This window comes from Camelina sativa, chromosome 2, assembly GCF_030686135.1.
Source record: "Camelina sativa cultivar CO46 ecotype springtype chromosome 2, ASM3068613v1".
NCBI lineage: Eukaryota > Viridiplantae > Streptophyta > Magnoliopsida > Brassicales > Brassicaceae > Camelina > Camelina sativa.
The window spans coordinates 18,429,408-18,444,377 of record NC_141881.1 but is presented as its reverse complement, the minus strand read 5'-3'; the positions used below and the strand labels follow the sequence as shown (position 1 = coordinate 18,444,377).

The window sequence follows — 14,970 nt, the reverse complement described above, 5'->3', positions numbered from 1 at the left end:
TTATATGAATTCTCTAGTTTTTGTTTAGTTTTACGTAGTTTTACCAAAAATACGAACGGAAAATCCAAGAAAATAACGTAGTTTTACATAGTTTAACTAGTAATACCAGTACCAATCGCAAATCCAACAAAATAACAAAGTTTTACATAGTTTTACTAGTACTACGATGACAAATCAAAGAAAATAACATAGTTTTACTACTTCTTAGACCTTTTCCTCTTCGTCCCTCTCCCTCCTTCTTGCGAAGTACTCGGTTGCTCATCAGCTACAGGCGCCTGACATGAAACCAAATTTTGTTAACACCTTCTAGTATTATCAAGTATTACTATAGTATTACGAAGTATTACCTTTGGTTTCTCTTGCTCTTTCACATATACTTCCAACGGTTTTTTCAAGCCCATCAATCTTCGCCGAAATGTTATCGAACTGGGTTTTCATATCCTGCTTCATGGTCCTTAGAAGATCCACCAACTCAATAGTATCTTCTATCGGTTGTTCATTGGCGACTATTTCCTCATTCGCATCGTTTTGTCCTGAACGAGTAGCCACATCGGCTGTGTACATCTCCTCCAAAAGTACAGGTAGTCCTCTACGAAGGCGCCACATCCAATTGGCAACAACGACATCATGGGTATCCTCTTCCTCAGCTTCTTCCATGATTAAATCGAGAAGAGGAATTTCTTCATCATTATGAGGGATCACACTAGCAATTGCCTGTGTAAACGACCTACTTTAGATACATTACAAACCAATTTATTCAAATGATTAATAATGGCAATTGCTAGGATAACTAACCGTTGTTGTACCAAGTGTATCACCAATATTCTTTAGAGGAAAACCTTTCTGACCGGTCCTCTTAAATTTCCTCCTGCACATCCTAGGACAACTTGCATCCGCCTCAGGAATTTGGTCAACGTAAGTGTTCGCCAAAATTGGAACTGCCTCAAATAGTAAAAACTACACAACACAAGGAAAAAACTAAAATCAGCTTCACTTATAAGAAATATCAACAATGAGAAAACTTCAAATTTTAAACTAACTAACCTCCAATGGAATACAGAAACCTGGAACAGGCCATAACGCATTCTCTTTAACCACGACCCCATTAAAATGACTCATTGTATGGGAAATCTCTTCTAGCATGTTCTCGAATGATAATCTCCCCCAAGGAAAAGACACACAAAAACCTAGATCATTCACTGCGCTTACAACAAAATCATCGATACCCATTGCATCTCTCCCCGAGTCTTTTGTATAGCCTGCAATGATGCTTCCTAAAAAGTAGAGAACCGCCATCTTCAACCTATCACGAGTACGATCTGGTTGCATTACCAATAGGTGTCTCCTCACATCTTCAAGTGTAATCTTTTTTTTTCGTAAAAAATATTTCCTTTGAAACACGGTACCGCCGGCTTCCTTGTAATCAAGTGGATAGCACTGACAATCTAATCCAGACATCAAAGCATGTTCTCTCAGACCATACCGGATTGGAACACCATTCACAACAAACCATGCTTCCTTCTTTTTTTCAATTTAAGCCGTTCGAAGTAAGAGCATCCACATTCCCATAAGCTTGTGGTTTGGTTCCCTTGGCATGTGAAAAATGTGCTTGAATTGTGGATGATTCTCAAACCAATCCCTCTCAGAACTAGTCAGTAGATGCTCTAATTTATCCAGCGTTTTCAAAGTTTCAAAAATATGACACCTAGTCGATAGCTTGATTTTCTTGTTGTACTGGCTAGGCTCGAAGTGCATTCCTAAAGGTTTCATTGCTTCTGTTTCCTCCGATTCCTGCAACAATATCAGTTTTATATGAGTTATACCAATTATAAAACAACTAGTTCTACCAGTTCTACTAGTTCTACACCACCTAGTTGTACCAGTTCTACTAGTTCTACACCCAATAGTTGCACAAGTTCTACTAGTTCTACACCAATAGTTGCACCAGTTCTACTTGATCAATTTCAAATTCCAATGAGTTTTCAAATTCCGAACGAATGACACAGACTTGTTGTACTTACACTTGCATCGTTGTCCTCCTCGTGCTCCATCTCACTTTCGCTTGTACTCCTTCTCGAGTTACCTGCCGAGTTCGAACTTCCCTCCTTATCTTCTTCTTCTTCTTCTTCTCCTTCATCGTCTTTTTCTTCCGATTCTTCTCCTTCATTGTTTTCTTCTTCCCCTTCATCGTCTTTTTCTTCCCCTTCTTCACAATCTTCTCCTTCATCGTCTTTTTCTTCCGATTCTTCTCCTTCATCGTTTTCTTCTTCCCCTTCATCGTCTTTTTCTTCCCCTTCTTCACCTTCTTCTCCTTCATCGTTTTCTTCTTCCGCTTCATCGTCTTTTTCTACCCCTTCTTCACCTTCTTCTCCTTCATCGTTTTCTTCTTCCCCTTCATCGTTTCCTTCTTCCCCTTCATCGTTTCCTTCTTCTTCTCCATCGCTTGATTCCACAGAAGTAGATCTCTCGTTATCTCCTCCTTCTTCATCATCTTCTTCTCCATTACTTGATTCCAGAGTAGCGGATTTTGCTTTCTCTACTTCGTTCGCATTTTCTCTTCCGACCACCGGATTGGGTTCCTCCAAAACTCGACTTTCACTTTCTTCCGCCACCGTACTCAAAGCTCTCTCTCCTCCTACTGTCGCCGGACTCAAACCCAACACACCTACTTCCGGCGAATCGGATTTTGCTTTCGAACCACCATCTCCTTCTGAGATCTTCTTCTCTTTCAAACGCTCACTCCTCCTCCTCACAAGACCCCCCCTTGTTTTCACCATCTTCTTACTCTATTTTTGGTTGATTGAATGAAAACGAGAAAACCCTAGTTCTACAGTTTTACCCAAATCGATTCAAATTTCCCGAAGAAAGAGAAGAGTGACGAGAGAGAGACCAGTTTTGTTTTTAAAAAAAAAACCAATTCAGTTTTTTTTTGGGTTTTAGATCCGATTCAGTTTTTTGGTGGATACTACCCAGGTATTTTTTGTAAATATCTAATTTTTCTATGGACAAGAGTGTAAAACAACACATTCTCGATTTAAAAAAAAATCAAAAATAAATGCTAAAAAAGAGAAGGACTTTTGAGATTGTCAGAAATGTTTTAGGGAGTTCTGAGACGAAAACTCCGAAGTAGATGGACAATTAAATAGTTACCCCATACACAGCGTGCATGGGTCAGAGTCACCAAGTAATTTTGGAATATGTAAGTGTTTATAAGTTCATTCGTGACAATTTATTTATAATAAAGTATTTTGGCTAAATGATATAAAAATAATGATAATGGTTTACGCGTTTGTCTTCTGTTTTTTTTTTTCCAACTCTGATCGTTAATTGATCATTCGTGCCTCGCATTAGCTGGTTTTTAGGAAAGAACTATATGTATAAGACTATCGACATTAATCACTGGAGATGTACGTCAAATGTATTAGAAATGACTGGAAGACTAATTCTCTTAGCTGTTCACATGTAGACCTTGTTTAGTTTAAATTTTTATTGAACGTCGATCCAGTTATCCAAACGTTGATGATAACGGGAGGAACACGACCTTAATGTTACATCATATAAATGGTTTATGAGAATTATAGCCCGTGGAAACTTATTTAAAACTCAACTAACAATTGAGTAATGAAAGAAAAAACTTTCATCAACACATAATTAATTATCATTTTTCATAAATAATAATCATTTACTTAGTTAAAAGAAAATGGTTTTAGGTCACCCGATCGACGAGATAGTATTTATATCATTTGAGCTAAAATGTTTACATAGTATGAAATTCACGTTCGATTCATAGCCAATTAATGTCTGTAACCTTCCAACGATACAACGATAAGAATCAAGATCTGTAAAAATATAAGGTCAAAACAGCTATCATGTGGTTGTGGTCCATCATAAAGTAACTAAATTTTAGTTTCGAGAAGACCCCCATTATGAATATATACAATTTTTTGTAGTGAAAATGTATTTCTTGCAATCTCAATAGCAAGAAAACCATAACACCTCATCATATTTCAACGAATCTTGGGTAGATTAGCGTTATAGCTCTATTTTGATTCCTGGATAATGTAGAATGACAGATCAGTTTCATATCAAGTACTATAAAAAAAAGGCTGTTTTAGAGGTGAATATTTGAAAGGACAATATGACAAGGAGATAAGGCAGAGATGTATTTTGTCATCGAAATATATTTATAAAATATATAATTTTAATAACTATTATTAGTACTATCTGATTTTTATCAAAAAATATATATGATATACCCACACGTGGGTTCAAAACCTAGTATTATATATAAAAAATTCTTTGAATTCGAATAATCAAAATATTTTACAAAAGAAATATTGAAATCACTTATTGTAAAAAAAACCCCAGGCTGGTACTCTCTCCTAGTAATAGTAAAGCCAAAGTTTCAAGCAAACAGTTTACTGAACTGTATATTGTAAACAACATGTATATGTTTGGTTGACCAACGCATATATAATGATGGGTTTGAGTTCCACTTTTGAGATATCCAAAAACAAACACCCTTAACATACGTACAAATCAATCCACAAAATGGATTCAAGTTTAACACCAATAAAACTACCCATCTACGAGATTCCTCTTTTCCCTTCGGCTCGGAACGTTAGAACCAGATGCAAAGGTTGCCGTGTGGAAGGTATCCTTTATGGCGGCTATTACAGCAATGAATTTAATGGTAACGCTTTTTACCATAAGGAGTGCGCCGAGGCCCCAGGGGTGATCGTTCATCCTTCCCACAAGAAACAACATCCTCTATTGCTCATTGATAAACTGGAAGATCGTACATATAAGTGTGATGTGTGTGGAGAAGAGCGAGTTTACCCTGGCTATAACTGTATCAAATGTAAATTCAAGGTGGATTTGACTTGTGGGATAAAACCACCAAATCAAACTATCGAGCATCCTGTGTGTCATGAACATCCACTTGTATTTTTGAAGAAACGAAAGAAGGTGCGCCCTTGTGAAGTATGCAAGGAATCTATTGAGGGAGCTTCCTATTCATGTCTTGAATGCCAAGTGTTCTTCCATGTGGACTGCGTCCATCTCTCGAAAGAGGTAAATCATTTTTGTCACTCTGAGCATCCTCTGAAGTTAATGGCAGTTGAATCACTTATGAAAGATGCTGAGAAGATTTGTCTTTTATGTGAAAAGAAACCAGAAAATGTACTTTACTATTGTTCCGTTTGCAACTTCAGCATCTGTCTTATTTGTATTAAAAACCCAACACCTAATGTTGTGGAGCATACCAAAACCCACGAGCATCCCCTTACTCTTTTTTCGAGAAGAATATTTTATCCATGTAATATTTGTGGGAAAACAGGCAGGTCGATGCCTTACATATGTCTTCAATGTAATTTTAGTGTCCACCGAAAGTGTATCGACCTTCCTCGTGTCATTAACATCAACCGTCATAATCATCGCATTTCTTTCATTCGGTGTCTTGGCCCTGGGGATTGGAAATGTGGAGTTTGTCGCAAAAGTGTAAATCGGTACAATGGGGCATATTCTTGCTCTGCTTGTCCTAACTATGCAGTTCATTCAGGATGCGCAGTGAGAAAACACATATGGGATGGTGTGGAATTAGAAGGGGTAGCTGATGATGTCGAAGATATTGCACCATTCAAGGTGGTGGGTGATGGTTTGATAAGTCATTTTTGCCATGAAAATCATGCTTTACAGCTCCAACAAAATGATACTAATCATGAGGCAGACAGGCGATGTGAAGCATGTGTTCATCCGGTTGGATTTGAACCGATCTACAGTTGTCAAGATTGTCGTTTCGTTCTCCATCAGAGTTGTGCTAATCTTCCAATGAAAACGAGACTTGTCTTTGACACTAGACAATACACGTTACTAGGAGAAAGTAAAGATGTGAGCAAGCTTTCAGATTGCAAATTTTGTGGGAAATATTTTAATGGTTTCAAGTACATGGGTCGAGGGAGGAAGATAGATGTACATTGTGGTTCTATTTCTGAGCCATTCGTCCATGAAGGCCATTCACATCCTCTATATTTCTATAATAAGGAGGGTCAAAAATGCTATGGATGCCATATCAAGGTAGATGGTTATCTGCTCTCTTGTGACTCTTGTAACTTTGGTTTGTGTTTGAGTTGCGCTAATTTGCCGAAGAAGATAATGCATAGAAACGATGAGCACCCTCTCACTTTGTGTTGTGGTGAAACGGCAAGCGGGAAGTACTGGTGTGATATTTGTGAGAAGGAACTAGATCAAGAAAAATGGTTCTATACATGCTCTGATTGTGGAGTTACATTGCATATCGAGTGTGTACTTGGAGATTTCTCACGGCTGATGCCCGGATGCATTATTAACTTCAATGAATGTGAATTTGAGGTGGTTCTTAACAATCAAAACACTCGACCGTTATGCAGCATGTGTTTATGTCGTTGCAAGGTCTCCGTAATCTTAAAAGATCTTGAAGATAATGAATACATTTGTTCCCGCTTATGTTTCTTAAATCTTTTTGTGTAAGAAGAATTAAACTTTGAATGTATGCTTGACATTGGTGAATGTAACATTTCAGCGTTGTACTACATAATCCAAGGAATATTTGCAAAAAAAAAAAAAAAAAAAATTGAAGGATAGATTGTAAAACTACTATAATCTAATACAGTATTATTATTGTTCAATTCCAAAAAAACTAATTAAGATACAGATTAATAAAAGTATAAAACCATCCTTAATTATCTTAAATGTTACACAAATCTTTGTTGACTCTAAACGATAATAGTTTTATTTAATTAAAGTTTCATTTTAAAAACTTTGTTGATGAAGTGAGAATCCCATCAAAAACTAGGTAACGACGTGACATGCACAAGTTAAATTGTATATTCGAAATTAATTAAATTAATTAATTTGTTAAGATTAACACATGTATTATGAATAGATTAATTAGTAGGGGCAAATATAAAATTGTTTAACTGTATTTTTGGTTTGCGAATCTTAATATTCGAATCTGAATGTAACAATTATAATCATAGGAATTTATTTTAGGAATTCTCAAAAATATCACTAATTTAAGATTTTTTCAAACTTAGCAAGTGTTCTAAAATTAACACAACTTTATATAATAAGATTATCTATATCTTTTAATTAATTTACCTGTTTATAATGGTTAGCTTACCTCATCGTACGTTTTCCTTCAGCTCCTCCTCTCTCTTCCATCAAGACCAACCCGACAAATAACAAAATACATTAATTCATCGCTGGCACAGTTTAGATCCCTTTCTCTTTATATCTGCCATAATCAAGACCTAAAGCTTAACAAAAACAACCTTAACGAATCCCAATGAGTAGGTGGACTCGGGTTTAGAGACATACAAAACTTCAACGATGCCCTACTGGCCAAAGTAAGCTGGAGAATCCTCACTTCACCGAACTTCTTATTAGCAAAAATTCTCTTAGGGAAATATTGCCACTCCACGCCCTTCCTCGACAGTGTAACACCCGCAAACACATCCCATGACCGGCATGGAATTTGTATTGGGAAGGACCTCCTAAAACAACGCCTTGAGAAAGTGATTGGAAATGGCCAAGACTCAGCGATCTGGAGAGATCCATGTATTTCTCTAGAAACTCCAATAGCCCCAATCGGTCCTCCAACGGAGGCGGCTCACAACCTCCCAGTGTCCCATCTCATACTCCCGATCACTGCAGACTGGGATAGAGAAAAAATTAGAAACCTGCTACCGGAACTGGAAAGTGATATCCTGGATATTAAACTAAGCAGAAGAGGAGCAAAAGATGCTTACGTATGGCTATCCACAAAAGATGGCGTCTATACGACTAAGTCAAGATACTATGAGAGCATCAAAAGCTCTACCTCGACCACCAGGCCACCCCTCCCTGCAGTGAGAGAGTTTAATTGGTCAAAGAACATTTAGAACCAGAAAACGTCACCAAAAAACAAACTCCTACTCTGGAAGGCGATGAAGGGTGCTATACTTACAGACGAGAATCTGCGAGCTAGAACAATCAAACCTACAGCCAATTGTCCTTTCTGTGGTCAGGATGAAACTACCTTTCATCTTTTCATAACATGTACTTTTGCATCCAAGATATGGAGATTGGCACCCTTCAAATCCCTAATAGACCCGACATCTTTTCAGTCGATTGGTGATCTCTTTGAAAAAGCGAAGGACCTAATCTGCTTACCCCCTTGCGGTGTTGGAATTGGTCCCCTAGTTCCCTGGATACTATGGGCGATATGGATTTCTCAAAACCAATTGATCTTTGATGAGAAGAGATCTTCCCCGACTCAAACCCTCAACCTTGCCATTAAGATGGGACGTGAATGGTGTGATGCTCAGGAGACATCTTCCCCAACACCTCCGCCAACAAGACCAAGGCGAGATCACTTACTCCAATCGAGATCTGACACGGTGAACTGTCATGTAGATGAAGCCTGGCACAGGGAAACAAAAGCAGCAGGATGTGGGCGGATCTTCAGTAACGAATCCATTGGACAACACTGCAAAGGATCAATGACTGTCTCCCATATCCGATCTCCACTTCTTGCAGAGGCAGCCGCTATGCTCCATGCCTTTCAAGATGCCCACACCCTGGGTCTACCAAACCTCTCAGTCGCTTCCGATTGTAAACAATTAGTTGAATCCATCAAATCGGAGCTTCCACGTACGGAGCTCCATGGGATAGTCTTTGATATCCTGGATCTATCTTCTTCTTTTAATCGCATAAGCTTTTCGTTTGTATCACGTGGTTGTAATAGGGAAGCTGATGCGTTAGCTAAGCAAGCACTCAAAACTATTGTACCGGTACCGGCCTAACCGGATCTAATTTTAATCAACGGTTTGCACAAAAAAACGGATCCCAATAAAACTTTGTCCCTCCTTCACGGCGTGATGTTGATGGTGATGACCGATCGAAGCTACCTGAGCTCTCTCTTGTAACCTGAAGAACTCCATAGTTTCCTGCTTCAGTCTACACTCAACTTGCTTCTAATGCTGATGTTGCGTCCTTTCTTCCTTCGCTTCGTAACTTTCTCGGTTCTGATGGTGATGACGATGGAGAGATGAGAGTAAGATGATAGTTAAAGCACTTGAGATTAGGAGGAAAGTGACGAAAGAGAGTATCAAAGAGTCTTTGGTGAAGAAAAGCAGATTTGGGATTAAGTATGCAACTAATGTGAAGTCTCCAATTTCGTGCCTCTTGTATGGTCATGCTTCATTGTTTTGGTGCTACTTGGTAGTGTTTATTAGTGTCCATAAGGTGTTCGATGGTTGGCCTCTAAGGAAAAACAAATTAGCTTTTTCTGTAATTTGAGCATAATGAAGATTAATTTCATTTAACTGAAATTACGTGGAATTGTATGAAATACTATTGTTTATCTTTGGTGCCTAGAATTTGAACTTTGCCCAAATAACATTGTCATATGTTTCTGTTTGCACTTTGTTTTGACAGTGACTGGACTTGGGAAAGGAAGATATGAAATTTAGGAAGGATTGTATGAAATTTGGGAAGGATTTTGCAAAATTGAGGAATGATTTTTTTGAACTTCAGGATGACTTTCATAAAAAAAAATTAGATTTCCCAATATCAAAAAAATGAAAACATTAACCCTCACTTATGGAGTAATCTATTAATATTTGACACATTGAAGCAAAAGACACAAAAATATAGAGTTAGAAACACATCTATACGAATTTAGGGGGTTCAATAATATTGAGGAACAACTCCTTGAAATTCAGGATGGTTTTCATAAACATAATGGTTTAAAGATTATATGAAACTTCTTATTCCAATCATTATCTACAACAAGAAAATCAAGCTGATACATAAGGCAAAACATAAATTCAAGATTCAAAAACTCATTTATGTAAAATTATGAAGAATTTCATAGAGTTTAGGAAGTGTTTCATCATATTTAGGAAGACATTCTTCAGTTGTAGGAAGGTAATCCTAAATATTCAGAAAAAGGTATGCCTAGTTTGCATTCTTCTCCTTAGACACAATCCACCTCCCAAATCTAGCCAAAACACCTTTAGTCATAGGTTTAAATTGAGAACATCTTCTTGATTCCTTCCCCACGAACCACTTTCCTCGTTCTCTTCCTTTTCTCCTCCACCACCACCGCCTAACCAAACCGCACCACCATTGGTTTCGTCAAGAACCATCGCCAAAGTTTATCTTGTACCGTTTAGGAAGGTCGTCCTAATATTTACGGATCCCTTCCTAAATTTTCAACAATGCTTCCTGAATTTTAGACTATACTTAATTCAATCAATTTTCCTAGTACAATGTAATGTAATGTGAATATCTATGCGTCCTTGGTGAATCTCAACCACAACTGGTAAGGTAAAACATTTTTCACTCAACCAAATCCATTTACTAAGTAGCAAAGTAGCAATAGAGTGACACCGATCAAAACACAATCTATACTTAAATCAAAAACCAAACTTTGTTAGATAGAGATTGGAACCTATTCAACATACCTCTTGTAGCAACAACCATCTCTCTCTTACTGGTACGAAGAGCATCTACAGAATCAGAAAATAAAAAATCCAAAACAATTAAAAAGCAGGATTATAAACTTCACAAGCTAACATAAATCAAGACAACTTACTAATTTTCTACATTTAATAAAGAAATCTATCTACCCTTTTATGGATAACAAAAATCCACACAGCAAGATCCAATTTTGAACCCAACAAACACTTAAAGCTCCCATTTTTGTCCAGATTGAGTTTGTTTCACCAACAAGATTGATACCATTAATCGCAATTTCATAGATGAAGAAGATAAAACAAACAGAACACTAACAATAATAACAAAATTATCAACTTTTTGTTTACCTTTGGGAGTGGTCTTCTTCTTGAAGATGTTCATGGCATCTCTTCCTCTCTCTTCTCAAATTGAAATAGTGTACAATCAAGAAAAAACCCTTTATTTACTTGTGTTTATGAAAAAAAAACTAAATCATAAAACAAAGTGATATGAGTGAGGATGATGAGAAGAGGCAAAAGTCGTATGCTTTTTTATCTCTCTCTCTCTCTCTCTCTCTCTCTCTCTCTCTCTCTCTCTCTCTATCTTTGTGAGGGTGTAAATGTGTGTGTATATGGAATTAAATTGTTGGATCCTCCCGAGAACTTTAATCCATCAACAAATTGTGCCATCAATTCAAAAAATTCCTAAACCTACACGATTCACCAACCATAAATGTTCAATTCAATCTCAAGCCAATTGTAAAATCATGATTAGAATAATTTAACGGTAAGAGTACCTGAATAAGGTTTTGACTGAGAACGGAGTAACGAGGGCTATAACAGCGTGGCTTCTCCTGCCGATCTTCGTTATCCTCAAAACTCTTCCATCTGTGGTATGCAACCATTTTCTCTGTTCACTTCTTCTTCTTCTTCTGCTTCTTAAGGTATAGAGGTTTAAGCACCACAATCTTCTGCTTGGAAAACACCAAGCCAACACTTATATATTTTATTCTTATAAAACAAGTAAATGAATACAAGAATAAATCTAAGCACTCTCCTCTTCTCTATCTAAACTAACCCAATTATAGATCTAAGAGGATGTCTCAACACTCACCTTCTTAGCTTTCTTTGATCAGCCTCGAAGTTACAATCACTCACAAAAGGTTTTCAAGTGTTAAAAACCTATGACTAAACTCCCTCTGTCTTTTATACTAGACCTCACAAAATCTTAACTAAAAGATCTTCAAATCTTCGTCTAAGGCAATTACTTGTTCGCCAAGGTCTCACTTTCCCTAATTATCGAGAACGATATTCTCCAAATATCTTTTCTCCCGATTCTGTTTTATCTTCATATTAGACCAACACCGGACTTGACACGTCAGCTGTGCTTCCTTGTCATCCTTCACTATCCTCAGATGCAAAGTCTTGTGTCCTTGCAGCTCCTTGTTCCAAACAACAGCCTGTTGCGGTAACTGCATTTTCATATTCTTCTTACATTTGAGATCGGAACTGATACACAAAAAAGAAGAAGCGTGACCAAAGCTTTGCCGCAAGCATTGCCAGAAGCTGCAGTGAAACTATTAAAATCGAAAGTATTATAATTAATTTTATTATTTAAGATTAAAAAAAAAAAGAATAATGCTAATTTTGGAATATTCAAGCTTGCTATTCAAGATTAGTGCTATTCTAGAGTATTTCTCAATCTTTTTTGGGTTTAAATATATTATCATTCAACTAATTTATTTATATAGATAAATAAAGTTTGTAATCATCTATCATAGCTCAAAAGTTTAAACCTCCACTACTTGATAGTGATACTACAGGTGTCTGGCAGTGTTGAAATATTAATTATTTAGCTTACTAAAGCATACATGCAATTGTTTAATCTAGGCAAACAAGTTGAAATGAGAACTGTAAGGCCATCTTTATCGCTATATCAAGTAGTGTGTTCTTAGGCTTTTTAAAAATGAAAATAATGGAATAGTGGACTTAAGATCATGCTCATGGATCTTAATCTAGAACTGTTGTTGGGCTTGATCTTGTGTGACGTGTCTCTTGCGGATTGGAAAGAATTTTTTTTCAACCGAGACTTTGTTTCATTTTTCATTTTGTTCAGGGTCGTGGCTAGGGTTTTCTTCTTCTCTCCCAAACGGCGAAACGGCGAGAGATTTGTTTTCGCACCATCGTCTCTGATTCCGGTGTGTTTTCCGGCCGTTAAAACACCAAAATCGAGAGGTAATTTTGCCTCTCTCTCCTCTGTCTCGCAAGTCCAGCGATCTCCTCGTCTCCTCTGTCTCCTCTGTCTCGCCAAGTCAATAGATCTCCTCTGTCTCCTCTGTCTCGCCAAGCTCAAGATCTCCTCGTCTTCTCTGTCTCCTCTGGCACGCAAATCTCATCTCCGGCGATATAGACAAAATCTCCGGTGATATAAACCTAATCTCATCTCTGAATTAGGTTTCGATTTAGTATCATGTTATAGGGTTTCGTCTCATCGATTTAGGGTCGTGTGTTGTATTGAAAATCAACCTTAATCGATGTGTATGAGTGATTTCTAATCGATTTTGCCCTCTATTTGAAATGAACTTTACACCGATAAACATTAATCGATTTTGATTTGTTTATGAGGCTTGTAGGTGAGGTTAACCAGGACAAATTAAATCGGACCACCATCAACAACCTTCCTTACTCGAAAGTAAAAGGTAAGTCAAACTCACTATATGTAATGCAATGTTCGAACATTTTGGTTTAAAGATTTGAGTGGTGTTTGAGTGATTGGTTTAAAGATTGGTTTGTCTATTGTATAATATGTTTGAGTGGTTTGTGTTTAAAGAGTGGTGTTTGAGTTTAATGGTTTGAATCGCTACTATAGTCTAATGGTTTGTGTTTGAGTGGTTGGTTTAAAGATTGGTTTGAATCACTACTATATAGTCTAATGGTTTGAATCACTTAAAGATTGGTTTGAATCGCTACTATAGTCAAATGGTTTGTGTTTGAGTGGTGTTTGAGTGATTGGTTTAAAGATTGGTTTGTCTATTGTATAATATGTTTGAGTAGTTGCTTGTAAAGTGTTGTTTGCTTGGTTATTGTGATGGTCTAGGTTGGTTGATTGGTTTATCACATTAACGAAACTGAACTTTAGTTGTGATGGTATCGGATGGTTGATTGGTTTGTCTATTGTATAATATGTTTGAGTGGTTTGTGTAGTTGTGTAGTAACTGGTTATTCATAGATTTTAGGTGATTGTAGTTGCTTGTAAAGTGTTGTTTGCTTGGTTATTGTGATGGTGATTGCGATTGTCTAGGTTGGTTGTTTAGTTGTGATGGTGTAGACTATAGTTGTAAACTGAGTTCAATGCTTTAACGAAACCAAACTTTTTGGTTTAAATATTAAAAACACTCAATGACATTTATTTACTTCTGATTTGACTGAAGTAGGTAATGGTTATTTAGAATTAAAAGTCTCTAACAACACCAAACTTTGAATTTAATGATCTTCTTAACTTCTCTATATTAACCAATCTTATTTCCTTCTTTCTTACCAATCTCTAAGAACTTTCCAATAATCTCTCTTCCTCACCTTCTTCCGTTTTAAATCTGATTGCTATGGAATCAAATAATACTCCTAATAGTCAGTCTCAATCCTACTTTAGTCTTCTTAACTTCCCATACGACAGCTTTGCTCCCAATGTAAACATTGGTTCCTCTCAAATCCCTTCTTTTAGTTCACAAACTAGTTCACAGCCGAGTCAACTTCCTAGTCAACCAGAAGAGACAGCAGAACAGTGTAGGGAGAGAAGGATATGGTCCACACAAGATGACTTAGTCCTAATAAGTGGCTCGTTAAACACATCGAAGGATGCAATAGTTGGGAATGACCAACCGTTTGGGTCCTTTTGGAAGCGTATTGGTGACTATTATGCAACAAGTGATCATGTACTTGGTGGTGGTGAACCAAGGCTCCCTGACCATTGTAGACAAAGATGGCAAAAAATCAGCAAGGAAGTGAGTAGGTTCTGTGGAGCTTATGCAGAGGCAAAGGGTGAGAAAGCTAGTGGCATGAATGATTTGGATATTCTGCAGAATGCTCACCAAATCTACACTAAGCTGTACAAGAGGAAGTTTGGTTTGGAGTATGCTTGGAATGTGCTTCGCTATGAACAGAAATGGATTAATCTGGAGGCTATGAACCCCACTCCAAAGACAACCAGCTCTAACAAAAGAAAAGCCAATGATGCTGCATCATCTTCAGGGCCTGTTGTGGGTGAGCACGAGAGCAGGCATGCTGGCATAAAGGCAATGAAAAAAATCAAAGAACAAAGGTAAAGAGAAGCCTGCACCATCAGCACAGTTTAGTCACATGTGGGAGATCAAAAAGAAGGATTTAGAGGGCATGAAAGAACTTCAAAAGATGTCCATTCTTGACACTCTCATTGCCAAGAAAGAAACGCTAGATGAAGATGAAAAAACTCTAAAGAAGAAGCTAATGGCTGAAC

At 37.2% G+C, this 14,970-nt stretch overlaps 2 protein-coding genes and 1 pseudogene across 2 annotated transcripts; 2 read left to right on the top strand and 1 right to left on the bottom strand.

Moving 5' to 3' along the window:
• Positions 1-333: 333 nt before the first annotated feature.
• LOC104789442 (uncharacterized protein At3g43530-like) lies at positions 334-1,773 on the bottom strand (annotated as a pseudogene).
• Positions 1,774-4,551: 2,778 nt separating this feature from the next.
• Positions 4,552-6,525, top strand: LOC104752200 (uncharacterized). The gene has a single exon (XM_087477358.1). The coding sequence runs from the start codon at positions 4,552-4,554 to the stop codon at positions 6,505-6,507; it is 1,956 nt and encodes a 651-aa protein (XP_087333484.1). The 3' UTR covers positions 6,508-6,525.
• Positions 6,526-7,964: 1,439 nt separating this feature from the next.
• On the top strand, positions 7,965-8,822 carry LOC147948824 (uncharacterized). Its single transcript, XM_087468725.1, has one exon. The coding sequence runs from the start codon at positions 7,965-7,967 to the stop codon at positions 8,820-8,822; it is 858 nt and encodes a 285-aa protein (XP_087324851.1).
• The last annotated feature ends 6,148 nt before the right edge of the window (positions 8,823-14,970 follow it).

What these genes read in the sequence shown, in the direction of transcription:
- LOC104752200 (XM_087477358.1), top strand. Translation starts at nt 4,552, where the DNA reads ATGGATTCAAGTTTAACACCAATAAAACTACCCATCTACGAGATTCCT.
- LOC147948824 (XM_087468725.1), top strand. Translation starts at nt 7,965, where the DNA reads ATGAAGGGTGCTATACTTACAGACGAGAATCTGCGAGCTAGAACAATC.